This window comes from Pteronotus mesoamericanus, unplaced genomic scaffold (genome assembly GCF_021234165.1).
Source record: "Pteronotus mesoamericanus isolate MK-2021 breed Mesoamerican mustached bat unplaced genomic scaffold, CSHL_Meso_final contig_702, whole genome shotgun sequence".
Lineage (NCBI taxonomy): Eukaryota > Metazoa > Chordata > Mammalia > Chiroptera > Mormoopidae > Pteronotus > Pteronotus mesoamericanus.
This window is the reverse complement of record NW_026555239.1, coordinates 415,611-442,621: the sequence shown is the minus strand read 5'-3', so window position 1 is coordinate 442,621 and position 27,011 is coordinate 415,611. Positions and strand designations below refer to the sequence as shown.

General features: G+C 59.8%; 1 protein-coding gene across 3 annotated transcripts; it reads left to right on the top strand.

The window, feature by feature from the left end:
* The first annotated feature begins 3,556 nt into the window (after positions 1–3,556).
* On the top strand, positions 3,557–27,011 carry CSNK1E (casein kinase 1 epsilon). Of its 3 annotated transcripts, none has more exons than XM_054582380.1 (11): positions 3,557–3,775; positions 7,083–7,170; positions 15,293–15,403; positions 15,523–15,671; positions 17,115–17,343; positions 17,939–18,109; positions 19,588–19,736; positions 23,686–23,878; positions 23,977–24,116; positions 24,881–24,945; positions 25,822–27,011. In XM_054582380.1, exons 2-10 carry the CDS (start codon positions 7,095–7,097, stop codon positions 24,911–24,913), a joined length of 1,251 nt encoding a protein of 416 aa, XP_054438355.1. In that variant the 5' UTR covers positions 3,557–3,775; positions 7,083–7,094; the 3' UTR covers positions 24,914–24,945; positions 25,822–27,011. The 3 variants fall into 3 exon arrangements, with proteins under 3 accessions (XP_054438355.1, XP_054438356.1, XP_054438357.1); XM_054582381.1 differs by lacking the exon at positions 3,557–3,775 and adding an exon at positions 5,014–5,094; XM_054582382.1 differs by lacking the exon at positions 3,557–3,775 and adding an exon at positions 5,447–5,538.

The window sequence follows — 27,011 nt, the reverse complement described above, 5'->3', positions numbered from 1 at the left end:
TCCCCCTGCCTGTGAGACGATGGAGTTGGACTGAAGGAGCCCCATGGGCCCCGTGACTCTTGACTGGCGCCCAGAATTGCCTCTGCAGTAGAGGGGCTCAGAGCCTGGGTGGGGATGGGGACTCACCCCAGAACTGTGTCCTCCACTAGCCTGGGGGGCGCGGTTCAGCGCAGCCTCTGCAGGGCCACTACCTCCACTGAGGGTGGACGTGAAGGTTGAATGAGTCAGTGCAGGTGACATGTCTCGTAGAGGGCCTGGCACACAGTAGGCGCTCAATAAAATGATAGTTCTTAATGTTTTGTCGGGGAGTGGAGGCTGTCCCTTCACAGTTCACCCATTCACCCATTCAGCAAGTAGCTGTTGAATACGGCCTACGTGCCAGACGCTGTGCTTGCTGCCGGTGGCACAGTCGTGCCCCCAAATAGCATTAACTCCCTGCCTTCATGAACTTACATTCTAGCAGGAGACTCAGACCAAAAAAAAAAAAAAAATCAAAATCAAATGAGTACCATATAGAATATGCTAGACAGTGTGCTAAATGCAGGGAAGAGGGGAGGCAGTGCCCTAGGGAGGTTGGAATCTTAAGCTGGGATTCCTAGAAGGCATCTCCACAACGTGACTTGAGATGCAAGACCAGAAGGCAATAAGGAAATGAGCAAGGGCTACCTGAGGGAAAAGGTACCCGGCCATGGGGACAGCCAGGGCGGGGGCCCTGAGGCTGGGGGACAGGCCCCCGGGGACAGGTGGTGCCGACTTTGTTTAAGGACTTGTGTAGTGAAAGTGTCGGTCCCTTTGGGACTGCTGCAATCTTTCTCCCCATCACTGCCTTCATCTGTGACATCCTCCTGATGTGAGAGTTGCAAAACTGTCCCTGAGATCCCCAGCCCAGTGCTCTGAGGTGCCAAGGAAACAGGTACATGGAGAGAAGTCAGGCCTCAGGCCCAGAGGCTTTATTTTTAGAGAGAGGGGAAGGGAAGGAAAAAGGGAGGGAGAGAAACACCAGTGTGTGGTTGCCTCTCATACACCCCCAACCGGGGACCCGGCCTGCAACCCAGGCATGTGCCCTGACTGGGAATCGAACTAGCGATCCTTTGGTTTGCAGGTCAGCGCTCAATCCAGCGCTCACGCCAGCAGCCTGAGCGATTTCTTTGTCTTACTTCTTCGGCTGGCTTTTGTGTTTCTCCTTAGAGGTGAGCTGCAAAGCTCTTTAGAAGGACCCATGGGTTGGACTTTAAGTGGGTAGGAAGGAAGGAGGATAACTTGGGCCCACAGCACAGCTAATCAGGGGTGGGGTTTGGGAAGCTTTTCCCAAGGGAGATGGTGGGTGGGGACAGCAAAAGAGAGACAGGGAGCAGCCCTTTGTGGGAGAGGAGCGAGCCTTAAAACTGGTTGGCCCAGGGAACTGATGGGGCCAGGACCTTCGATCAGCCTGGGGGTGGGTGGGGATAGTGGTTACACGTTGTGGAATGGGGAGGGGAACCTGGGGCAAGATTGGGAGGGGAAGCTGACAGTTAATGTGTGCCCTGGGGCAAGCCTCCGATTCCCTCTCTGTAAAGAATGGAGTAGGATTTAATCTGCTGTCATTTGAGAGGATTAACTGAGATAACCACCTCGCCCTGTGCCAGGTGCTCCGTAGGTGCGGCAGAAGTACTAGTCCCTTTCAGGCGGGGAGGGCCCGTAATTGAGAAGCAGGACCCAGGCTGGAAGGTGGGGGATGCAGGGGTGCACTCCGCCCCTGCTCAGCGTGCCAGGGTCTCTCGGCCTGGGCCCTAGCCTGGGCACATATGTCACTTCAGGAGAACACTTGGCCTTGGGGAGGGCTGGCGTCCCCGGATGCTGGCAGTGGACACTGGATCCAGTGTTAGTGAGGGTGGCATGAAAACATATGGCAAAGAGAAGGGCTGGCCTCTAGGACAGGGTCGCACATGGGGACCTCCAAGGTGATGAAGGGAGGTCTAAATGTGGGCAAAGCAAGCTGCTGGGAGGAAACAGGATGGGACCCTCGGGCCGGAACCAGGAGCGTGGCTGCCGCCCCGGCCAGCTGGGTGCGGCCAGGGCCCAGTGTGAGTTTGGGCCCAGCGTTGCTGGTTCTCCCAGGGCTTCAAGAGAAGTAGAGAATATGGACCTGTGATATGACATCTTTCCATTTTAAAACACTGGGAGTCGATGAACAAAACAAGTGACAGAGAACACCAGGCAGGCCAAAGCAAAGCCCGACACCTTGGCTGGTGCCCCTTGCCCTTGCTCTGGCTAAGGTGGCACTGAGACAGGCCCCCAGGTGGCTGGTGCAGGCCTCTCCTTGGGGGCTTGTCCTGCCTCCTCCTGTTCTTGGACGTGAGCTCCTAACGGACACCGCATCCTGGGGACCATTGCAGGGACAGAGCCATGTTGCTGTGCTGCCTGCTCCTGGGCAAAGCCCTTCCCCTGTCTGGGCCAGCTTCCTGCTCTGTGACAGCCAGCCTGGTCTGTGGGGCTCCCACCAGTCTGGACAGCGTGTGACTAAGTCCCTCAGGCTCAAAGGAAGATGCAGTTATTATGGAAGTGACTCTTCCCAGGAGCCGTGCTTCCGGGGTTGGATACAGTGCACTTGGCAGTTTGTGTGTCCAGTCGCAATTGTGTGTGTGAATGGATGTGGGTCATAATCCGGAGCTTTGCATGGGCCAGTGTAAATATCACTGTTTTAATAACTCTGCCCAGGAACCTTTCATGGCTACTCTGCAGGCCGGTAGGAAACCTGAATTAATTCTCCCTGTGACCCCTGGAGGGAGGGCCCTCCCTGCAAGCCCAGAGCTCAGCACCCGGACTCAAGCGTTGGCTCCAAGACAGTGTGTGGGGTCCCTCACTACACAGGGGAGAACGAGAATAGGGTGGGAGCTGCTGTGTGCCCATCGCCGCGTGAGCCGCGGGAAGAGAGCAGAGGGTTAAGAAAAAGGTCTTTGCCATTGAATTTTCCACGGGGGGTGGGGGCGAGGGAGGAGGTGTAGTTGAGCCCTGGTTACCTTCCTGGACCTTTGGTCACCGTCCTTCCAACTCTTGTCTTCTTGTCAAATCTTTCGCCCGGAATCAACTTGGCTTGTGGTCTCTGCAGCACTCACGAGCCCGAAGTCAGGGTGAACCCCAACTCTCTAAACCTCCTTCTGCAGTAACGCGTATCCACTGGCCTTCGGTGGGGCCACTGCTACGCTGCGAGGAAAAGGGGGCCCGGCGGGGGGCGAGGGGACGCGAGGAAGGCTTTGGGTCTAGGACACCCCAGCTTTTTGCGCACCCTCCCCACTGACACCCCCGCGCCGCGTTCTCAGGCCGTCCGTGTCTGGGTGCGCTCCCCGGCCGCGCCCGGAGACCACGTTCCTGCGGGGCGCTCCTGGCACGGCTGGGGGGCCGTGTTTCCCTGCCGTGGCCCCGCAGCGTCCCCAGAAGCGGAGGGCGCGGGCCCTTTAAATCCTCCGGGGCGGTGGCGGGCCGGGGATGACATCAGCGGGCGGGCCCGGGGCTCAATGGGAGCCGGCGGGCGCGCGCCGGGCGGGAGCGCGAGCCGGCGGCGGGGGCGGGCGGGCTGGAGGGCCCGGTGGAGGGAGGCGGCGGCGGCGGCGAGAGCCCAGAGCCACAGCCCGGCCGGGGCCGAGCGGAGCGGAGCGGACCGCGGCGGTGGCGGCTGGGCCGGGAGAGGCTGGCACGCCGGCGGCTCCACGAATCCTCCGGCATCCGGCCCGGCGGGCCGCCCCCGCTCGCGGCAGCCCCCCGAGCAGCGGCCGGGCACCGGCGCCTTCCCAGCGGGGTAAATATTGGGGGACCGGGGGCTCGCAGAGGGGCGCAAACCCGGGGGGAAACGGGCTCCCTCCGCCTCTTTGTTTTTGAGCGAGAGCGAGGGGAGGGGAGGGGAGGGCAGGGCGGACACCGCTCGTTAGCGCCGGGAACCGCGGGGGGAGGGGGCGGCCCGGGCGCCGCCCGCTCGGCCGGGAGGACAAAGGCGCGGCTGAGGCCGAGGCGGAGGAGGAGGAGGAGGAGGGTGACTATTATTTTGCAGCCTTGCAGCGGGGAGGGAGCCCCCGGCCGGCCTGCCTCCCCCTCCCCCAGCTTGGACCCTTCAAGGCCCCCGCCGGCCGAGGTGGCCACCTGGGGTTGTGATTTGGGTACGTGGAGGGCGGGAGTCCGTTGCGGGGGCGCCCGACACTGTTGACTCCTGCTCGTCCGCCTAGACCCCGGGCTCCTGTCTGTCTGTCTCACCGGACAGCCCGCAGCGCGTCCCCTTCTCTCCTGGCCCCGCGCCCCGGACCTGGGGGTCAGCCGGTGGCGCCCGCAGGTGGGATGGGGGCGCCCGGGGCCCCCGAGATGAGGGGGTGTGTAGTCGCCCGGCCGCCGGTGCTGTTTTCCTTTGTGGAGAGGAAGAAAGGGGTGGGGGTGATTTGTCAGATCGGATTCTCCGTGGCTGCCTGTGAGAAATCCGTGTTTTGCAAGTCTCTGTGGAACAGAAAACTCTGTGTGCGCCGGCTGCCTCCGGAGAGAGGATTCCCAAGCTCCTCTGCACGCCCAAACTCAAAGGGGGTGACCCCCTCCCCAACTTTCCCTGAGTTTTCTTGCGTATTTTATTCTTGGCGCAGCCTCCCCCGGGGAGAAGAAGGGGATCCAGAGTATCGAAATGCCTGTGTTTGGGGCCCCTTTGCCTTCTGCCTAGGACGTCTCCGGTTTTTATTTTAATGGTCCAGTGACCGGGGCCCTGGCAGGGGCGCGCAGTGGGGCGCAGGGTCTAAGGAAGCTGCCCATGTGCTGTGCTGCTGGGGAGTTTGTCTCATTGTTGTAACTAGCCGAAACTCCCGAGTCTTCGTGCTGGCCCTAATCGTTCATTTCCCCGCCCCTGCCCCCCCCCCCATGGGAGAAGCAGCGAAGAACTGGAGAGCCTCTCCCATTCCCGACTCAACCCTCTCTCCTCTCCTCTCCTCTCCTCGGGGAGGCTTTCGGGGCGGCGGTGGCGGTGCTGGGGCCGTCTGGGCTCTGCCTGGGGTCTGCCTGGGGTCTGGGCGGCCACACGGAGCAGCAGCGGTTCCTGCAGGGTCCGCGGGTCGTACCTTCTCCTCTCCTCTGCCCTGAGGCGGCCCAGTAAGTGGGGAGGGGCTGGGGGTCATGTGCAGTGTATTTATGTAAGACACCCAGACGGAGGGCACGGGTATTTATATAACCCGGCGTGGGTATTTATGTAATATAGGATGCGGGTGTATTTATGTTCCTTGCCGAACCTGCGGCTTCCCCGGCTACCATGTGTGGTCTCTGAATCCGCGTTGGCGGAGCACAGACTGGGGAGGGGTGTTTGTGTGTGTACACACCCGCGCCTGCCCCCCCTCCTCCGCAGCAGCGGGTGGCGGGGCGCAGGGTGGGGGGGGCTTGCAGTGTGCGCCTGCTTGCTTTCTGTTTTGGCGTGTACACACGGGACAGTGGGGATGCGAGGTATGTGGTGTGTGGGCTTCCGGCGATTGTGGACTGTGTGCAGCTGGCAGCCCTGGCACCTCAGCTGGGACCGGCCAGGCGTGGACGCAGAGGCCCTTGGTAAAGAGCCCAGAGTTTGGCAGTCCTGGGGTGGAGGCTACTTCCTTGTGGCCACTGGGGAAGGGCTGGTGGCTGGCTCCCTGGGCGCCAGGTGCTGGGGCTGGACGTGTCTCGGGCAGGAGTTCCTGGCGCCTTGCCTCTGTGCGGTGGAGGCCTCCAGGCTGACCATCTGCAGACTAGACCTCTCTTGCCTCCCTTTCCCCGTGCGCTGGCTTTGGGGGCTCGCGCTTGGCATGGGGTAGGGGCGGAGCCTTGGTGCCTGGCACGGCGCCTCTGACTGCCAGGGCTGGCATGAAATGAGTCCTTGCTGGTGAGGGTGCAGGGCCGCCAGGTGGGGAGGCAAGAACCCTGTGTGGGCCATAGGTGAGGGGACTGCCACTGGCTTGCTGCGGGGGGGGGGCGGGGGGGCATGGCCTCTCTGGGGCCTAGTTCCCTGTCTGCAGACCAGACCCCTCCTGAGAGTCTTCCTTTTGCAGACACTCCCAGGTGGTAGGGGTCCCCTGTCCCTCTCCCAACGTCATAGTCCACCGTCGCCCTCCCCCGCAGCAGAAACCGCCACCCGCCGTGGAGTTTCCCCTTCTGCTGGCAGACCCAGTGGTGCCCAGACCTTTGTCGCAGGCGAGAGCAGAGGGGTCTCTGCTGGGATTCTGGTGACCCACAGGCGGGGGCACCCGGTTGGGGTACAGGACATGGGGTCGTCGTTCAGATCGGCACTCCTCTCCCCCTGCCCCCACCCCAACCCCCACCCCCACCCCACAGAAGCTCAGAAGCTGGAGGCCAAGAACCTGGCTTTGGTCCCTTTGTGTGTTCAGTTGCCCTCTTAGAAGACCCTCCTGAACATTCTAGCCTTGAAGGCGTCCAGTCCCAAACAGGCCATCCAAAGGAAAAGGTCCAGAGCGGCCTGTGTGACGTCTTGGTGGCATGAGGTCGAGAGGAGGAGTTGATGTCCCTCTTGTGGGGCACACGGCAAACGGGCAGGTCTGGCCCCTGGTTCCTGGCGCTGGAGCCTGAGGTGGGGATGGAGCCACGGAGGCTCAGTGAGTTCTGAGTCCTAAAGCGGCTGAGGGGTTTCTTAGGGGCCTTCTGTTCAGCCTGTTCTCCCATCCTCGGAGGTTGGAACTTGCTACTGGTTGCCATGGTAGCACCCCCAGGACGATTAGCTCCTGTATCCTCCCTCCCCGTCACTCCCTCTGTCCTTGATTTCCCTTTTAGGGTCTTGGGCCATTGTGACTGGGCTGCCCCTGAGAGGTTCCTATTGGAGGGTCCCCCAAGTGTCCTCCCAGGCCTTGTCTGCAATTCCACCCTGTGCCCGGCTCAGGCTCCACCAACACCTGTTCCCAGCCTGCCTCAGCCATTACCCACACGCAGAGGCTCTGGGGCCACCTGATGACACCTGGTTGACCTCAGGCCGAGCGAGGCCAGATCCCTTCCTGGATGGCGGCAGGGACAATGCTGATCTCCCATTTCCTTGTGGCCTTGGCGGGGGAAGAAGGGGACCCAGCTCCCTGCTTTCCTGACCCCAGCGTGTCTGCTTCCCTCCGCAGTGAGCCTGAACCATGGAGCTCCGTGTGGGGAACAAGTACCGCCTGGGCCGGAAGATCGGGAGTGGATCCTTTGGAGACATCTACCTGGGTAAGTGTGCCTGGCTCCGGCTCAGTGGTTCTGGAGCCCCTGGGACAACTTTGGGGACAAGGAAGAGGACGGATGCCAGGATTTCGGGCTCTGACGTCAGAACTCGGCTCTGGGGCTGCAGTGGCATGTTTCTGTCCTTTTGTTTCTAGGGCCCCCCCCCCCGCCCCTGGCGGGGATGGGAGCGGCAGGTCGGGATGAGGCAGGCCGAGGGGCTCCTCACACAGACGGCAGGGCCCCTGCCTGCTGCCGCTGGGCAGGGCAGGGGATTTTTAGCTCTGGTTCCAGCTGTGGATGCCCTGGGTCTCCAGCCGGGAGTGGGAAAGCCCAGGCTGGGTGAGCACCTCATCTCTTGTCTCCTGGGAGAAGGATGCTGTGGACAGAGAGGCCGAGGCCACCGGTAGCCCCGGCTTGGTCCCTCCCTGTGGTCCGGCCTCCTGGAATTCAGCCCAGGCAGACTTCGGAATGTCTCAGGCTTAGGAATGCTGCAGGCTCCCCCCGCAGCCTCAGGGGAGGCAGGGGTCTTAGGTTTTAGGATCTCTCCCTCTCCCCGGATGTGCTTCCTGTTGAAAGTCTGAGTTTGTGCTTGTTTTGTTGTTTTAAACAAGTCACTGACATCTCACCCCCGTCTTTGTCCGGGAGTAACATAGAGACTCATGCCTTCGAATCCACTTTTCAGCCTCCCGAGGGGCACGATCAGGACGCAGGGCCCTTCCTTTGCTGTTGCTGGTTTGCAGTGGCGGCGTTGTGTTGGTAATCGTGAACTGGAGCTGTGAGAGCCCGGTGGCCTGCCTCCGGGTTGGCCCTCGCCCCCGTCCCTGTGTCCTGTCCTGGGGGGAGGAGACTGCCAAGTCAGTGAGCCACCCCCTCCCCCATCAGAGGGGACAGGGCGGGGGTGGACACGTTCTCTGAGTGCATACTTTGTGCTGAGCAGGACCCTGTGTGAATGGGGTCTCCTGTCACGGCAGCTTCTAGAGACAGCATGGTACTGTCCCACCTCACACAGCAAGAAACGGGCGTCGCGGTCAAGTTGGCCCCCAAGGTTTCTCTCCAAAACTAGAAAAGGTGGCTTTTGTGCCCGCAGCCCTCCTCGGGGACAGAACATGGAAGACAGCACGTGGGAAGGGGCAACGGAGGGACCTGGGTTCCAGGCCTGGTTTTGTGCGGCTGCACTGGGCTTCAGTGTCCCCATCTACAAGGTCTGTGTGGCGGTGATGCCTGGCTGACCAAGGGCTGGCGCGAGGCAGAGATGACGTGGCGCGTGGCATGGGAAAGCATCGTGAACTGTGACGTGCCGGTGGACGTGCCGCGCTTTGCCGGGCACCTAGTAGCGCGGCAGCCTGGGAAGGCCATTGGCGCTCAGAGCGGAAGGAAGGAGCGGTGCGGGCTGCAGTTGTTTGGAAGGTTTGTCTGAGACTCCCGACTCCTCGGGGACAGCAGGCATTAAGTTGTTTCCACTCCCTGTCCCTAGTGCGCAGCATGTGGCTTGCCCAGAGCAGGTGTCGTGTGAAGCTTCTCAGACGGATGAATGAGGAAATAAATGGCTGTCACATGCTGCACGAGGCTGCACAGGAAGCGGCCACGCTTAGGGCAGGGTAGGAGGAGGCTGGGATTCGGGGGCAGGCCCAGGTTCAGGCCCCTTGGTCTCCTTCTCAGTGGCCGTGAGGCCCAGGATAAGCCGCACTCTCTGAGCCTGTGCGCTCTCACCTGTGGAATGGGGCACCCGTAGCCTTGTTTGTGAGAGTTGGCCGTGTGTAGAGCATCCTCACGCCCTCCTACCACGGAGGCCCCTGGGCTCAGGACTGACGCCCGGAACCGCTTGCGGGCAAGGGTGCGGAGAGGCAGCTGTTGGTACAGACACACACCTGCTCTTAGATGACACCCACCTCGTGCGGGGCCTTCTTTTTATCGGAGGGAAACTGAGCCCCAGAAAGGGGGAAGGGTAGGCCAAGGTCCCTCAGAAAGCTAGTGTCCCTGGTCCATGGGGCGGGACCTCCCTGGGGGCAGGACTTCCTGTTTATCTAAATAGTTCGCTTTAAAGACTAAGGCCATATGTATTCCTGTTGCATAGGCTCTGGAGTAAATTCTGCTGGAGGTCGGGGGGCTGGCATTTCTCTTACGAACTGTGTGCCCTAGAGCAGGCGACGGCTGCGCCAGCCCTGGCTTTCCCATCGGGAAAGTGGGGGCGGAGGCCTCCCAAGTGGTGAGGAGCCGTGAGAGCACAGCGCGCAAAGCCCTGCGCGTCCGGCCCAGCAGCGCTGCTTTTCCTGCTGCTCCCCTCAACGCCTCCCCGCCGCGCAGTCGCTCGGCAATTAGTTGGTACTTGCCTCTGTCTAAGGATCTGGGTCCTCTTGGGTTAAGGGGGGGTGGAGGGGGATAGCCAGTTGTCCCCTGTCTGTCCGGTCTTCGCCAGGTGCATGGGCCTCGGGGACCCCGTCTGACACAGCGTCCTGCCAGCTCCTTCCTGGGCCCTGCACTGTCTTGCTGGCGCGGGGACAGCGGTGATGGTAGGGCTTCCCCGGCTGGCCCTGCTGGCTCTCTTTGTTCCGAACTCTGGCCACGTTCTTGTCACCGGTGCCAGGGCCTGGCTCCAGACGGCCTCTGCAGGTGGGGCTGGCCGTGGCCTGCGGGCCCTGCTTTCCAGGATCGGGTGGAGGTGAGGACGTTGCAGAGGCGTCCCCTTCAGGCCGGTCCCCGCTCCCGGCAGCCTCCTGAGGGGGCATCAGGAGAGGGGGCCGGCTTTGTCAGGGCCTCAGGTTGGCTGCACGAGGTCCAGAGCCGGCCAGGCCTTGCCCGCTCTGCTGGCTGCTGGCCACATGCCATGCGGACTCTGGGTCTTTTAGTCTCTGATCCTTGGTTCTAAATGGGGAGGGAGCGGTGCCCCCAACAGGGAGGCTGTGGGGAGGCTTCGCCCCCCACCTCTCCCTGACCACGTCCGTGTGTCCGTGTGTCCGTCCGAGCAGGCCTCAGTGTGAAGCTGATCACTCCCTCCCCACCTAGAACTTGCCGAGGTCCGGGCCCTCTAGGGCTGGCCAGGTCCAAGGCCTTCTCCACGTCCGAGTTTGTTTTCCAGGCTGGTCTGCCCCCGCGTCTGACGGACGGGCTGCCTCTGCCGCCCCCGCCTGGCATTTCTCTCGGTCACTGAGCCTCGGTGCCTCCCACAGACGGCGGCCAGGCTCCTCCCGGCAGGGCTGCCTCGGCCGCCTGGGGCTCCGTGTGTGTCTGTTGCTTGAATGAATGAGATGCTAGGGGGTTGGAATACAGAAAAAAGTGGGGGCTTTGGGGTGTAGTTTCATATCCTGGCTCTGTGGCAGCCAGTTCTGTGTGACCTCAGGCCAGTTAGTTAACCTCTCTGAGCCTCAGTGCAGCAGTTGTACGAGCCAAGGGAGACAGAGAAAAGACAGGCAGCTTCTGGACGGAAGTTAGAGCGGCAGCAGGGTGCGTGGTGGTGGCACCGCACCGCGGGAGGCAGCTGTGACAGGTTTCCAGCACTTGGTGGGAGTGAGAAGATTGCCTAACAGCTGGGCCCTTGTCCCAGAGTAGTTGTGCGGCACCTGACCTTTGGTGTTTCAGTTTCTGCAAGCAGTGGTACCAGCAGGACGGTGTCAAGAGTTCAGAGGGATAAGGGGCTCCTACCTTCCACCCCCGCCACCTGGGGAGGGCGCTCTCCCCAGCACCTCTCTGCCCTGCACACCTCGGCCCAATCTTAAGTGCTGAAGGCCCTGCCCTGCCTGGGCGGGGCCGCCGTCTGCTGGCGCCTGTGCAGGGCAACAGCTTGGGTCTCACTCTGGTCCTCTCCAGCCCTTGCACCAGGGGGTCTCAGTGAGGGGAGAAGGGGGTTTTGTCCGATGGGGGACGTTTGACAGGGTCTGGAGACGGTTTTGGTTGTTCCTCCCCGAGGGAGGGGTGATACTGCTGTCAGCGGGCGGGAGGCTGCCCAGCACTCTGGAGGGCTTGGGGCCGCCCCCACGCCGAAGACTGTCCGTGGTGCGGAGGCTGAGAAACCCTGTCTTCAGGCAGCTGCCCTTGGCCCCTGGAGCCTCGGGCTAAAGGCCAGGGTCTTGGCTCAGCAGTGGAGACCGAGTGTCTCCCCCGCTCCCCTCTTTTGTTATCACCTTCAGCTACGACTCGGAGCTCACTGCGCCCCTCCCGTGGGGCCTTTGCACGTGCTATGGCCACTGGCTGGCACAGTCCCGACCAGGCATCAGAAGCCCTTGCAGCTGTTGGGCCAGGGACGTGTCCCTTTCCCCACCGTGTGCTGCTTCCTCTTCCTTTCTGTCCACTGTCTGTCCTGCATGTGCCTGGGGGCACTCAAGCTTGTCTCTGAAGCCCAGGGGTTGGTACTGGCCATTGAACTTAACGTTTCTTGAGCGCTTTACAGTGTGCCAGGCATGTGGCTAAGCTGGTTGAGACCTCAGAAGACCCTAACGAGCTGGGTACTGTCATCCCTGGTTTGCAGTGGGGGCACCTGGTTAGGAGGTAGCAGAATCAGGGTGCGGGCTCTGGAGCCCACAGTCCTAACCACTGCGCTGTCCTGCTCTTGTGCAGGCAGGCAGAGGAGGCATGGCCAGCAGCCGACCGCAGTGACCCCAGCCCCCACCCTGCCACATCCTCACTGTCCCCTGGAAACGTGTGCGGCTCCTCCCAGTGATGAGTGTTGATGTGTCAAACGCACTGTATAGTTGGCAGAGCACTTTCTGTCCGATTGCTCTCTGGGCATAGTAATCTATTTTATTTTTTTAATCTGAGTCTCATTTCATGTGGCTCAAAAATGAAAACACACAAAACCAAAAGCCCAAACACAAAAACTTGTTAAGTGAAAGAAGCCAGTCACAAAAGACCACATATTGTATGATTCCATTGCTATGAAAGGTCCAGAATTAGGCCCTCCCTAGAGACAGAAAGTAAATTAGTGGTTGCCTGGAGCTGGGGGTTTGGGGGGAGGTGCAGGGTGACCGACTGCTCAGGGGTCTGGGTGTTTGTGATGATGAAAATGTTCTAAAATTGATTGTGGTGTTGGTTGCACAATTTTGTGAATATACTAAAAACCACTGAATTGTATACTTCAAAGAAGTAATTGTATAGTATGTGAATTATATCTCCACAGAGGTGTAGAAACAAATGATAGCACGTAACATAGTATCCAGAGAGATGCCCTCCCCTTGCTCCCCGCCCACCCATCTGGGTCCAGTTATTACTGGTTCTCATGTTTCTTTTCACTGTTTCTTTATGTAGATAAACCACACAGAGATACATATTATTTCCGCATCTTTTCTTTCTTTCTTCTTTTTTTTTTTAACTGAAAAGAGCTTGTAGGCTACATAGTGTTTCGTACTTTGCTTTTTCACTTCCTGTATCTTTGAGACCTTTCCACTTCTGCACAGAGAGAGCTTCCTCATTCTTTCTCCGTTGTATTCCATTTTGTGGACGGGCTGTTCTTTATTTAACCAGTCCCCAGCATGATGGACATCTGGGTTGTTTCCCAGCTTTCACTGTTGCAAACAGTCTACAGCGGCCAGCCTGCTCAGGCCTTGTATTGCGCCACTCGGAGTGGGAGCTGGGTGGTGCCAACGCCCCCGGCAGGGATGCGTGGATTCACGCGTGGACCCCTGGGGCAACATGCCCACTGCCCCACAGGCCACCACAGACATGCAGGTTATCTTATGGTGGGGGGGGACTTTTGCCAGTCGTAGGTGAAAAATGGTCTTTCAGGATCGTTTTGTATTTTTTCTTACAAGGAGATAGAGCACCTTTTTATAGGAGTAAGCCATTTTATATTAATGATTTTTCCCCCCTCTGTGGAGTGTGTTCAGACCCTGCACCCTGTTTGCTATTGAGTCTGGTCTTTTCCCTACTGGTTAAGGAAGCTGGTTATACTATGTTAGCAATATAACAGCAGGTCTTTGCTACTGAGAAGGGTTACAACTATGTGTTTCCTAGGACTTTGCTTCTGGTGTTTTGCCGTGGAGAAGGGATTCCTTTTTTGGAGGTGAGGAGACATTTTTTTTTAATGACTTTAAGTTGGATAAAAAGCCTTGCCTACCCCAAAGGTAAAAGACAGTCCTCCCTGGTAACATTTCATTTTTTGACTTTTTAAAAATTTTTGTTGTTTTATTTCTTATTAAATGTTAAGTAGATACAAAAGGATACATGTAAAATATGTGCGTTAGTGTTAGATGTCCTTCCCACCACCAGCTGGAGGTAGATCGCCTGTCACTTGTGGAGACCCCTGGCACCCCAATGCGCCCTGTCCTCTGCTTGCCCCTCCCAGGGGTAACCACTGTTGGCATTTTAAACTATTTCCTTTTGTAAAAGGCTTTAAAAAAAAAAACTTAGAGGAGAAAGAGAGGCAGAGGAACGTCAATGTGTGGTTGTCTCTTGTGCAACCCCTGCTGGGGGCCCAGCCTGTAACCTAGGCCTGTGCCCTGACTGGGAATTGAACCAGTGACCCTTTGGTTCACAGGCTAGAACTCAATCCACTGAGCCACACCAGCCAGGGCCTTTTGTGGCAGACTTTGATCGCACATTTATATCCCTAAACTATGTATATCCTGGGCTTGCATGTTTTGAAATTGAGGCATATACAAATGTGCTTGCATTCTTGTCTCTTTCCCTTTTTAAAAAATTGACACGAGGTTCACTTAACATAAAATTAACCATTTTTGAAGTTTACAATTCAGTGCCATTTGGCACATTCCCAGTGCTGTGCCACCGACCTCCGAACTTGGTTCCGACACATTTTCATCTCCCCAGAAGAAAGCCCTGCGCCTATTAGGCAGGCGCCCCCCCGCCCCCAGGCCCCGGCACCCGCAGCCTACTCTCTCTCTGTGGGTCTGCCTGCTCCGGGCATGTGTATAATGCGGCCACACGGTATTTTGTCCTTTTGTGTCTGACTGACTCGCGGGGCATAGTGTTTCTCAGGTCCGTAGATGCTGTGGCGTGTATCTGTACCTCACTCCTTTTTAGGGCTGAATAATACTCCACCGCTTGGGTAGGCGCAGTTTTTTTGTCTGTACATCTGCTGACGGACACCTGGGCTGTCGCTGCCTTTTGGCCCTTGTGAATGGTGCCGCTCTGTGCTCTCTCATGCTCAGCGTGAAGGCCGGGGGAGCCACCTGGGTGCTGCGTGCAGCTGCCGTCACTCCCCGTCACCGCCCTGTGGCATTCCTCTGTGCGACCGCGCCGCCATCGGCCGTTCTCTGTTAGCCATGGGGTCGTCACTTCCGTGTCCGCTCTCCTCACATGCTCCTGGTGCTAACGGTTCGGAAGAGCACCTACTTGGGAGTTGGCTGGCTTGGTCCTGTGCATGTAATTTAACCAGATAAATGCCAGCCTGCTGTCCAGAGTGGCTGCGCCAACTTACACCCCACCTGTATTGTTCACACAAACCTCTGGGGTGTGGGGCCGTGGCAACTTTGCCCAGACGGCCAGCCAGCCGTTGCTGGGACGTTCCTTGCACAGCCCCATCCTTTGCCCCGGTTTGAGGGGCCAGCGTCATCCTCGCCTGAATTCTTCCAGCGGTCGAGCCCTCTAGACTTTTGGTTCTGTCGGTCTGTGTGCAAAGACCACGCTGTTTTCGTTGCAGCGGCTGTGGTCACTGCGGGCCGGAGGAGCAGGCGGCCTCCCAGCCGAGCCCCCAGCCCTCCAGCTCTGCCCACCCATTGTCACAGCTGAGGACACTGAGGCGGGGTGCTGTTGGATTTGGTTTTCTGCCTCCGCAGCCCCATCCCCCACTGGCCTTGCCTCTCTCTAGCTCAATGGCCACCCCCTCCAGGATGGGTTCCCCATCCGTGGCCTGGGAGCCTTTGTAGCCCTGCCTGTCCCTCCTTGAATATGGCCTTTATTCTGCACCAGCCCGTGGTTCTGTGACTCGCCCCTCGTTCCTCGCCTCCTTCCCCTTGCGCTGGCTGCGGTCATGCTTGCCACCCCGTCTCCAAGCTGGGTGGGTGCCCCTCTGTGCCCCACGGCGCCCTCGGCTTCCCAGGGATACAGAGCTGAGCCCAATGCCGCCTTCCCCGAGGGGCACTGGGCCAGCCGCTTGGGCACAGGCACGAGTTGGCGCTGCCCTAGAGCTGCCCGCCCGGCAGAGGGGACCCTGACCTTTGATTCCCCCCACCCCTGGCAGGTGCCAACATCGCTTCTGGTGAAGAAGTCGCCATCAAGCTCGAATGTGTGAAAACAAAGCACCCCCAGCTGCACATCGAGAGCAAGTTCTACAAGATGATGCAGGGAGGAGGTGAGGGCCAGGACGGACGGGTCTGCCGGGGTGGAGCAGGGAGGGGGCGGTGGGGGGGTTCAGGCGAGGCCCTGGAGGCGGGAGGGGCCTCCTCTGACAGTCTCGCTTCCTGGCCGCAGTGGGAATTCCGTCCATCAAGTGGTGCGGGGCCGAGGGCGACTACAATGTCATGGTCATGGAGCTGCTGGGGCCCAGCCTCGAGGACCTCTTCAACTTCTGCTCCCGCAAGTTCAGCCTCAAGACGGTGCTGCTCCTGGCTGACCAGATGGTGAGCCCCCTGCCGGCCTCTAGACGGGGGGAGCCGGGGGCTGCGCCGGGCCTGTCGTTTCCCTCCCAGCCCCTGCTTCTCCCTTGTGCTGGTGGTCGCAGGTGCCAGCCCTGCTCCTGCCTCTGGAGGGTGCCAGGGTAGGAGGCAGTAACGGGGGCCTAGGATGGGCCTGTTTCCTGGGCCCGGGACCCTTAACCTCGGGCTGTAGAATCGGAAGGGGGCTCAGTGCACGTCCAGGCCTGGCTTCAGACCTGCCATGTGGGGCTGCAGGAGTAGGTATGGCCTAGGACTCTGCCCTCTGGTGACTTTAAAGTCTGTGGTCACACTGACCCAACTCCTGTCCCAGTGTGGGGACCGTGGGCGAGTTAAGGCTCTCCAGGCCTCGGTGACCTCAGGGAAGAACCTGTCCTTGGCTGGGTTGTTGTGGGGTCACACGGGATCCCGCGTGGTGCCTAGTGCAGAGCAGGCACCCACCGACCAGCCAGCCATCTGTAGTTCCTAAAGCCATTTGTAAACTCAAAGGAGGAAAACTTTGAAAACGTGTAAAAGCATGGACTTTGGGCCCTGAAATGGCACATGGAGATCTTGGTGTGGGGAGAACGGGTCTGTGGCCGGCCTGCAGGAAGTACCAGTGTCCTGAGACTTTGGGCTACGTGCGTGTGCAGGGGCAGTGGTCAGATTCCCTTAGGACCGAGAGTGCAAGGGGTTGGGGACTACTTGGCCACCCCAGACGGGGCCTTGGCGTTACAGAAGACTGAGGTCCACACAGGGCCCGGCCTGCCAGAGGACAGAGTGCGTGCATATATGTTCATTTAGGGTTCTGGTGTTTTTTTTTTAAACAAATTGTTCAAAGAAAGGCCTGTATGTCTGCCTGACTCTGATGTATTTTGGAAGCCACGGGATAAATTCTGTCTTTTGTGCTTCGTTTCTATCACCCTTGCTAAGTTTAGGCTGTATTGGTGCTCCCTCTCCTTTCCTTCCCTTTAATCTGGTTGCCAGAGCAACCTCCAAAGTGCCTGTCTGACTTCGACTCCCTAAGTCCTGTGAGGGTGTGAAGCCAGACAGGAGAGGCTTCTGGAGGGGCCTGGATGCCTCTCCAGGCCTCATTTCTAGGCCTTGTCATTAGCTTTCCTAGCACCTTGCTGTCTTTTCCTGACTCACAGCAGACTGAGTGACTTCCTTCAGGAGTTCCTCTCTAGTGACACTTCCTCCAGGAAGCCTTCCCTGACCTGCCCCTCAAAATCATCTCATACGGTGGCAGACATCTTTCTCCCTCTGCTCAGGGCAAGGACCATGCATATGGTTTCCTTCTCGATAGCCCCAACCCTCAGCCCCACCCCCACCATCCAGGGCCTGGCCCACAGCACTTGGTGAAGGCCCTTCTGGGCTCCCACTGCCCCTGGGTGATCGCTGAGTGACTTGCTGTCCCCTCTCCTCCCCCAGATCAGCCGCATAGAGTACATCCACTCCAAGAACTTCATACACCGGGACGTGAAGCCTGACAACTTCCTCATGGGGCTGGGGAAGAAGGGCAACCTGGTGTACATCATCGATTTCGGCCTGGCCAAGAAGTACCGGGACGCCCGCACCCACCAGCACATCCCCTACCGGGAAAACAAGAACCTGACTGGCACTGCCCGCTATGCCTCCATCAACACCCACCTGGGCATCGGTGAGTGAGCGAGGCCCGGGGGCAGCGCGCACCCACGGGCTGCTGGCCAGTGCCCGGCGTCCTGCAGCCGGGATGGCGCCCCATTGTGCCCCAAAGCCAGGCCTTCCCCTTTCAGAGAAGAGCTGCGGGTGGCGAGCACATTCTCATGCTTGACTTCCTCACAGCGGCCGGGGAGATGGGCGGGGAAGTTTCCCCTTTTTCACAGGGTGGGTAATGCAGGCTCACAGGGGTAACACAGGTCCTGCTTAAGGTCGTGCGGCTCAGCAAGTGCCAGAGCCAGATTGGACCCCAGCCCTGTCTGGTGCCCCAGCTTGTGCCCTATCCACAAGGCGGGCCAGGTGAGGAGGCACCAGGGGTGCCAACTCCATAGCTGCCGAATGGACGAGCGCCTGCGCTGGAAAAACTGGGCCCAGAGCGGGTTGAGAAAGCTCGGCCTCGGGCTCCCTCTTTGCAGAAGGCGTGATCGAGGGCCTGTCGGGGGCAGGGCTGCGGGAAGCAGCATGCGACGGTGCCGGGAGTGCGGGCGCACCCCTCCGTCTGGGGGCACCCCAGGAGCCCGAGTGAGCCCTGGCCCTCGCCTTGTCCCTCTGTGCAGAGCAAAGCCGCCGAGACGACCTGGAGAGTCTGGGCTATGTGCTCATGTACTTCAACCTGGGCTCCCTGCCGTGGCAGGGCCTCAAAGCAGCCACCAAACGCCAGAAGTATGAGCGGATCAGCGAGAAGAAGATGTCCACGCCGATTGAGGTCCTCTGCAAAGGCTACCCCTGTGAGTAGCCCGGCAGGGGGAGGGGTTGGCCTGGGGCCCTTCCTGAGGGGAAGCTGAGGCCACACAGAGTCCCTTTTAGGCTCCCCTTGTCCCTGACACCAGACATGCATCACGGGCCTGTTGTCACTGCGCGGGCAGGCGAGAGGCCTGTCTGTGAAACGCTCCGCATCCCCGGCCCACGCCCCTGCCTCATCCCCTGGGGCTGAGTATTAGGAAGAAGCGGCCTGTCCTCCTCCTGAGCCTCCTTTCCTCTCCCTCCCGGGAACTTGACTTCTGATACTTTGGGTCACCAAATGTGTGGGTGTTCCCCACCCCTACCAAGCAATTCTCTGCGACACCAGCTGGGTGTCCTGCCATTTGGCTCAATTCAGGCACTGGAGACAGTGTCAGATCCCACAGGGTAAAGGCTGTGTCCTGCACAACTGTTCCCACCACACTTTTCAGACACCAGTCGCGAGTCTGCCTATGCTTCCGATCGATTGGCTGTAACTCTGAGGTTGCCATGACTCCCTCCCTAAGTCTGATTAATTTGCCAGAGCAGCTCATAACTCAGGGAAACACGTGTACCAGCTTATTGAAGGATATGGTCAAGGGCACAGACACACAGCCAGATGGAGAGAGATGCAGGGCGAGATGGGGTGGGTCCTGGGTCCAGGAGGGTGAGGTTGGGTTGTGTCACCCTCCTGGTGTGGCTGTGTTCACCCACCCGGAAGGTCTTCTGCAGGACCCCATGGAGGCTTCTCATACAGGCACGATTAGTTATTAACTCCATTTCTAGCTCTTCCCCTTCTCCACAGAAGTTGGGTGGGGCAGGGAGGGGCTGTAGATTCCAAGCTTCTATTCTAATCGCCGCTGGGTCTCTCGAGCCCACCCAGAGCCACCTCATTAGAACACAAAATGTTCCTGATGCCCCTGCCCCTTAGAATCTACAAGGTTTTGGGAGCCCTGTGCTGGGGGCGGGGTCAAAGACCAAATATTAGAACAAGGGATAGTTTTACCCTATGGGAAATGACCAGGGTTTGAGGAGCTCAGGGGCAGGGACCAGTGTATATATAGTTTTTTGTTACTTACAAAGGCCCCCTTCTTGCCCCTGATTTTCAGAGGAGGAAATGGAAGTCTCCCTCCTGTGGCTGAGGGCACGTTGAGAGTTTCCCCCGGGCTCTTGACTGTCCTTTGAGTTTATGACAGCTAGAGTGCTTGACAAGAGCCCGCCAAGAGCTGTGACCTCACTGACAGGGGACGCTTGCTTCTTGTTGTTCCCGGTCTTCAGGTCCCTCCCTCAGAGGCTCTGCTGGGCAAGTCAGGCTGCCACACCCTTAGGGAGAGCCTTGGTGCTCTCCTGCCTTGCCCCTGCCTGCCCCCTCCCCCCGACTGAAAGTATTTGCAGGGACTGCGGGCGGGCAGGACAGCTGCTGGCTGCGGGGGCCCTGGGGGCGTGGGCCTCACAGCGGCCTGTTCTGTCCCCTAACCCCCACCAGCTGAGTTCTCAACATACCTCAACTTTTGCCGCTCCCTGCGGTTCGACGACAAGCCCGACTACTCGTACCTGCGCCAGCTCTTCCGCAACCTCTTCCACCGGCAGGGCTTCTCCTACGACTACGTCTTCGACTGGAACATGCTCAAATTCGTGAGTCACCTGGAGGCCAAGGCGGGCTTGGGGGACTGGACGGGGCAGGCCCTGACCGAGAAGGCCAAAGTGACCCGGTGGTGGGCGGGGCTCCCCAAAATGGGCAGCTATGAGCTGGACTGTGCCAGTGACTTTACCAGGGTCCCAGAGCCCCCTCACTTCCCACACTCCTGCCTCATCGATGCTGACGGCACGTACTGCTACGGTCAGCAGGGCCCAGGCAGGGCGCTGCCTCTCCGCAGACCCAGGAGGGCCTGGCTGGGCCTCCAGTCCCTCCTAGGCGCCCACAGCCGGGCGTGGATGGCGCTGGTGGGCCCCCCTGCTCTCATGATCGTTGCCTACACCATCCTGCTCTTGCTGTTCTGTATGCCCCAGGCGGCCGCCTTCACTGTTGCCCCTCTGGCCAGCCTGGATCCATTCAGTGTGGTCTCCTTCTTCCTGGTCACGGGACCCTGGGCCTTACTGGGTGGCTCTTCTGTCTCCCTCTTTTGAGAGTGGGTGGGGGGGTGGGGAGAAGCGGTCGTCAGCTGCGCCTGGATCTCTGGAATCTGAAATCGTACGACTTGTTTCACATCTCTTCTGGAAAAGGGGGCTTCCTTGAGCCAGACTCGGCCCCGTGACAGCGAAGCTATCGCACTGCCCCGCCCCCGCCCCCGCCCCTGTCCCCGTGCAGGGCCCACGTACTCATCCACATGCTGGTAAGGACCCTCCGAGGCCCGGCCTTCCAAAGACTTACCACTTGCCTGGGTGAGCACGAGAGGCTGAGCTTCTGCTGTGCCTTCTCTGTCCCTTCCAGGTGCCCGGCGCCCCTGGGCACACAGGGCCCTCCAGATAGGCTGGCGGAGGAGGTGGAGGAGGTGGAGGACATGCCCCCCCCAAACTACTGGCCTATGGCCTGGACTCCAGGGCCCCATTTCTGATAACACCAAGCGTGCCCGAGCCCATCGGGGCCGGGACTGAGGAGGTGTTTGTCGCTTGGCCTGGTGGTGGGGGTCAATGGAGAGGGCGCGGCGGAGAAGGCCCTGCCCAGAGATTCTTGGGGATGAAGCGGCTGCCCGATGGATGGAGCCTGAAGGAGAGATGATACTCTTTGCGCCTGAAGGAGAGGCCTGGGATTGGGCACCAGGAGAGTCCGCGGCCTCTGTGTTGAGCCTGAACTCATTAAATGTCCCCCGCCCGTACCGCACCTCGCTCTAGCGTGCCTCCTCTGTCATCGCGGGCCCTCTGCCCACTCTGCCATTCAGGATGCCGGGGCAGCGCGTGGCCTTGGACCCCTCTTCTCTAGGTCTCAGACAGTGGCCTTGTACATGTTCCCTAAGGGGTGGGACAGAAGTTGGGCAGAGGATGAGGGTTCCACAGGCCAGAGGACCCCTTGCCAGGGTGTTGGAGAGGGGCAGGGGGACACCTTCCACTCAGACCTTTCAGCTTGCGGCGCGGGCGAGGGCCCGGGGCCAGCTCCCCTTGCTCAGGGCATCGCTGTGGAGTCTGGCCGCAGGGCCCTCGCTCATCGGGCAAGAAGGTGCTCCAGAGTCCAGTTCTGGGATGGGCTTGGCCCTTCGGAGTACAGCACTGAAAAATGGGTTTTGTATTGTCCAGGCCTGTGTCATTCCATGTGGCAGCCACTGGCTCCATGTGGCTAAATTTTAATTAATTAAAAGTAATCAGAGCTGAAAATGTTGTTTGTCAGTTGCACTTGTTACATTTCAAGTTCTCGGGAGTCGCACGTGGCAGGTTAGAGGCTACCATACCTGGCGAGGCAGACAGGGACGTGCCCAGCGTCCCAAGGCGTTCCCTGGGACAGTGCTCCCCCTCGATGGCTCCTCGCAGAGCCCCTCATGGGACCACCCAGTGGACAAGATTGCACCTCCAGCCTGGCCAGGAGCACCCTCCGCACCCTTGCTGTCTCCGGAGTCGGCTGAGCAGGGTGCTGCCAGCCTCACCCTGCGCTGATCTCGGACTTGAAGGCCATCCGACTGGATACGTGGGCACCTTTAAACCCATCGACCACTGCCGTCACCCTCCGGCGAGAACATCTGTGACACGCGATGGAGACCCAGCATGCCTTTTGCCCGCCCCGAAGCCAGGGCCCCCCCCCCCCACCCCGCACCACCACCCCTGCAGGGAGCCTTCGCGAGCACCCAACGGCAGCCTGGACCGTCCTGCAGGGAGGATCCTGCCCGTGACTGAGAGCGTCCCCTCCTTGGCGTGGTCGCCCCCTCGCGTTCAGTGTCAGGGCCCTGGAGTCCCTGGACACCGGGAGCCTGGGATGCTGCTTTCAGCCACAGTCCCAAGGTCCGGCCAGCTGGCCGGGAAGAAACTGGACACAGCCAAGGATGGGTCTACACAGCGCGGGCGGTGGCTTTGTTGCTTACCTTGTGTTTTCTTGTGGGCAAATAAAAGCCAGGAGACCTTCCTGGTATGTGCTCCTTGAGGCGTCGCTTGGGTTGATTGGAAACATGGAGGGGAGCTCGCCCTCTGCCTGGGGCTGGCCCTGGCCTGAGCCCGCCAGGTCACAGGGGCAGGGGCGGTGCACTCGAGTGGATCACTTGGTGCCCCCACCCAGGGAATGGGTTCTTACTGCCGGCAGGAGGGCTCACGAGTGGGTGCCACAGCCCTTCTCGCTCAGGTTTTGCTGCGGTTCCGGCTGAGCTGCTCTGCCAGCCTGGCACTGAGTGGGCGGGGCGCAGGGAGAGGACTGCAGGTCCAGAGGTGGCGCCTCGGTGGTTCCCGGCCTGCTTGCCTGGGCAGGCCTGTGGGTGGGAGGACTGGGGCTGTTTTATTCTAGAATGTTCTGCGAAGTCTTCTGGGGCTGCAGAAGGCAGAGCAGGACTGGGTGGCAAAGGTCTGAGTTCACACTCAAGCTCTGCCCTGAGCTGGGTGGCCCCAGGGTGGCCCTCTCGGGGCCTCGGTTCGTCACCAGGATTCAGGGATCATTCTGATCCCCAGCTGCTACCTCCCAGAGTTGCTGAAAGGCAGCCGTCACCCCCACTTTCCAGAGATAGCAGGGCCTTGTCGGCCAGTTCCCGGGGGGCACATGGGGCTGCAGGAGCCCGCCCCCCATGGCCCGTGAGCAGGCCCCAACTGAGCCCACAGCTCTCTCCTCCACAGATGCGGCCCCCCTCATGCCAGCCCCCCGCCCTTCCCTGCGGACGACCCCAGGACCAACTAGGTAACACGGCCAGGCACTGTCCCCACGCCGTGCCCCTCTCTCTGTGTCTTGCCCCTTTCCTCTTGCACTGGGGTGGCAGCGGCTGGATGGCAGGGCCCCTGGGGGCTCATGCATCCCTTTTCGCCCCAGCCTGCCTGCTCGGTGTCTTTTTCTTTCATGGGGCTTCTAGCCCATTCCTTCTCCAGCTCCCCTGAGCTCCCATCCCAAGGCAGGCAGTGTCTGTGTGGTGGCGGCCCCACAGCACCTGCCAGGAGCCATTGCGGGGGACAGGGGCCGGACAGCCCTTTGAAAAGACCCCCTTGCTGGGAGGCCTGGTTCAAGTCCCGGCCTGGCCTTGGCCAGCCTTGTAACTCTTCTGCGCTTCTGAACATCTGCCCCGCTCCACTGGGAAACCTTGAGGGGCTGGGGCCTCTCTGTCCACAGAGCGGGCCCAGGCTGGGAGGGCCAAGGAGTGCCCTCAGCCCTCCTGAGGGCATCAGCCCTCCTAGCCCTGACCAGCCCCACAAGACCAGGACAGAGTGACCTCCCTCCACCTCCCGCGTCCAGCTTCCTCCTCCCTCTGGGCAGCCTGTGGTTCTCTTTCTCTGGTGTGCGATCGTGGGTCCTCTCCAGGCCTCTCGGGCTGCCTGCTCTGTGGGAAGGAGGTTGGACCAGAGGGTTTATGCGGTGCCTCTTCCCCAACATGCCTGCCTGGCCTCCCTCCCCCTGTTCTGTGCCGCGGGGACCCCGAAGCACCCTGACCTTGCAGGGCTGACCAGGTCTCATCTTGCGTCCCCACAGGGTGCAGCTCGCAATCCCGAGGACGTGGACCGGGAGCGGCGAGAGCACGAGCGCGAGGAGAGGATGGGGCAGCTCCGGGGCTCTGCGACCCGGGCCCTGCCCCCCGGCCCGCCCACGGGGGCCACCGCCAACCGGCTCCGCAGTGCTGCAGAGCCTGTGGCTTCTACCCCAGCCTCCCGCATCCAGCAAGCTGGTGAGTAGGAGCCTCAGCCGGTGGCTGGGCTCCAGGGGTGCCAGGCAGCCGGCCCTGGACGCCAAGGGTGGGTGACTTTGCCTTGCCTCCCGCTGCAGGCAATACTTCTCCCAGAGCGATCTCACGGGTGGACAGAGAGAGGAAGGTGAGCATGAGGCTGCACAGGGGCGCCCCCGCCAACGTTTCGTCCTCCGACCTCACTGGGCGGCAGGAGGTTTCCCGGATTTCAGCCTCACAGGTGAGCCGCCCTCTCCCAGCCCTCCTGTGCCTCGCAGCTGAGCCTAAGACCCCCTAGGCTCGGAGTCAGGACAGGTCATCCTCTTCCCCCGCCTGGAGCAAGTCCCCTTTGTTGAGCAGGGCCTTGGCCTCGTCTAATACAACGGGGTCTGATTAGCCCCAGTGAGCAAAATCAGAAGTCACTTCCCCCAGCAAGTGGTGGTGCTGGGATCCAGCCCTCGCTGCCAGGGACCCCGCCCGGGTGGGCAGCAGGGAGCTCACGGGAGGGCTCAGAGTCCCTGCTGCTGGGAAGCCTCTGCAAGCCCCGGTTGGCACAGGATGCAGGGCTGGGCGGGGCCTGTCAGTAGCCACACTCAGCTGCCATGTTGGGATTAGGAAGATTGGGAAGGGGGAAACCCTGGTTGGCCAAGTTAGGACTCCTGGTGGCGGGGGAGGGCAGGAGACTTGCTCTGGTCTTCCTGTCTGCAGCGGAGAAGCCTCAGCAGGACAGGCCAAGGGCTCGGCATGCGGTGGCCAGGCCAGACTCTGGTCCTGAGTGGCCTGAGCAGCTGCCTTGCCTCTCTCTGAGCAATGCTCTTATCTACAGAGCAGCGAGGCCCTGGGGTCACATGGAGATCACATACCCCTTCCCTCGGCCCTAGGGTCTTGGTGGGAGTGGGGCGGAGTCCACAGAGGGGAGAGACTGGCCTTTTGAGGGGAGAGGGGAGGGGTAGGGCCAGCAGCTGAGGCCCCCCACCCCCCACCTCTCTGCCTCCCCTCTCGCAGACGAGCGTGCCGTTTGACCACCTCGGGAAGTGAGGAGGAGCCACCGGCGGACCAGTATTGCTTAGGTGAGTTGATGGCTGGGCAGGCACAGCTCTGCCAGACCTGGAAACACCTGTGGCCCTAGGAGGGGACCGGTGTGTGCTATGGAAGTGCAGGGGGAGTTGCAGGTGGCATCAGGGACCCCGGAACCAAGGGCCTTCAAGGGAGTTTAAAACCTCAGAGGCACCTGGTCTTACGGTCCAGGCCTCCTCCAAGCAGGCCCCCCGTCCGTTCTTTGCTGCTGGAAAACCTTTTCTCTGACCGTGGGCCAGTCCTCCACGCCCCCTTTGCCTGCACACATCCCGGAAAGCTGGTTTCTAGCAGAGATGGAGCCTGAGCGCCCACACCTTGACCTCCCCGGGGCATTAGACTTATCTCAGCCTCCAGGCTGTTAAACTGGTAATTCTTCAAAGCACTTAGAACAGGGCCACATACTTAGCGGGTGATCTGCCTTCTAAGAAGGCCTTGGCCTCCACAAGCCCAAGAGAGGCCTTCTGGCCAGCGTGAGCCTCTTGGGACGTCCGTGGCTGCATGAGGGCTTGAGGTGGTGTGTGGCAACTCTCCACACTGGGTCTAGCTTGGGGAAGGGGAGGTGGCAGGGGAGGTCTGAGCTCCCGAGAGAAGGTGACATGACAGGCTTGGCCTCACGCCTGGGAAATTCATTGTACAGATAGAGCTGGGACGCTCGTCTGTGGCACCTGTGTGGCTTGGGTAGCTGCTCACCAAGAGGACAGAGAGGGAGAAAGATTGTGTTCTTCCTGTGAAAATGGAGAGCCCGCTGTGTGCCCTAGAGGGGACCAAGCCCAGAGACTCGGGAAGAAGACAGAAGCTAAAGGGGGTCTGGCAGAGGGGCGGCCAGAAGCAGATATGTTTCTGATCTGTCTTCTTTCTCTCATTTTTAGTGTCTTCACTGTATTTTCTTCCTAAAAAAAAAAACAACCAAAAGATGGGGGGAAAAAACCACTCAAAAGGACAAAAAAGAAAAAAACCCAGCACAAAAGCGACGATGGATTTTGTTTTTCTTTTTTTCTTTTCTTCTTCTTCCTTTTTTTATTTTATTTTATTTTTTATTTTTGCCAACGGCAAGAAGATGAGATGCCTTCAGCACCGAGGATTCTTGTCCCTTCACATTTCCCCGCTGCCTTCAGGCTGCCAAAGGCTCCCCAGACACTGGGCTGCATGCAGCAGACCCCGAGGAGGCCGTGCTGGGCGCTGACAGGGCTGGGAGGGAGCAGCTCAGCCGCGAGGCTCTTCCTGGCCCTCCGGAGGCGGCCTGAGGAGCCTGAAGTGGTGCGATCCTTCATTTGGTTGGGGGCAGGTCCCACCAGGTGTTCTTGAGCTTCAGAACCACCGGAGACAAGCACAGCCCCCACGCCCTGAGGTGGCAGTGGCTGACCTTCTGCGTGGGCTTTTTCCAGTGTCCTCCCCCTGAACATTTGGCTCTTTCTTTGCCTTTCCACAGGGACTTTAAGTAGTAGGTGGCACGGTGGCGGGGGCCGAGATCCCTCGTGTGCGTGCGTCTATGTATGTGACCTGTGCCTCCCAGGACAGCGGGGGCCCGCCCCACCTGCCAGGCCAAGCACCTGTTCGCACCCCCCAACAGGGACACGGGTGGGTGGCAGCCTCTGTGTCTCAGGAAGGGCACCAGAGTGTCCTTGCCACCACCAACCCCTCAGCCTGTCATCACCCTGTGGCAGCCCGGTCCCCCTTTCCTGGAGATGCCTTCCAGAAAGCTTCCGGGTTACAAATGAATTGACTTCCTGGTCCTGACCCTTCCCTGGGCCACCTCCCCTGCACCTGCCTCCGGGGAGGAGCCTGGGGCAAGGCTGGGCCTTGGCTTTGTCCGTCCCTCCTAGTTAACACCCCTTCTTATTTTTGTTTGTTTTTCCCATGTGTGTATTTCCTAATTTATTTACCTCCGTTTCCCCTTTTTTCTTTTTCTTTTTTTTTTTAATTAAAGAGCAAAGCTTTTTATAACTTTGTAATTTAAAAAACTGAAAAAAAAAAATACTGAAGAACTTTGGGGGGAATTTTGTACTTTTTTCCTGTGTAAATATTGGACTTTTTTGAGCTTTATTGTGGTTGTTAATTT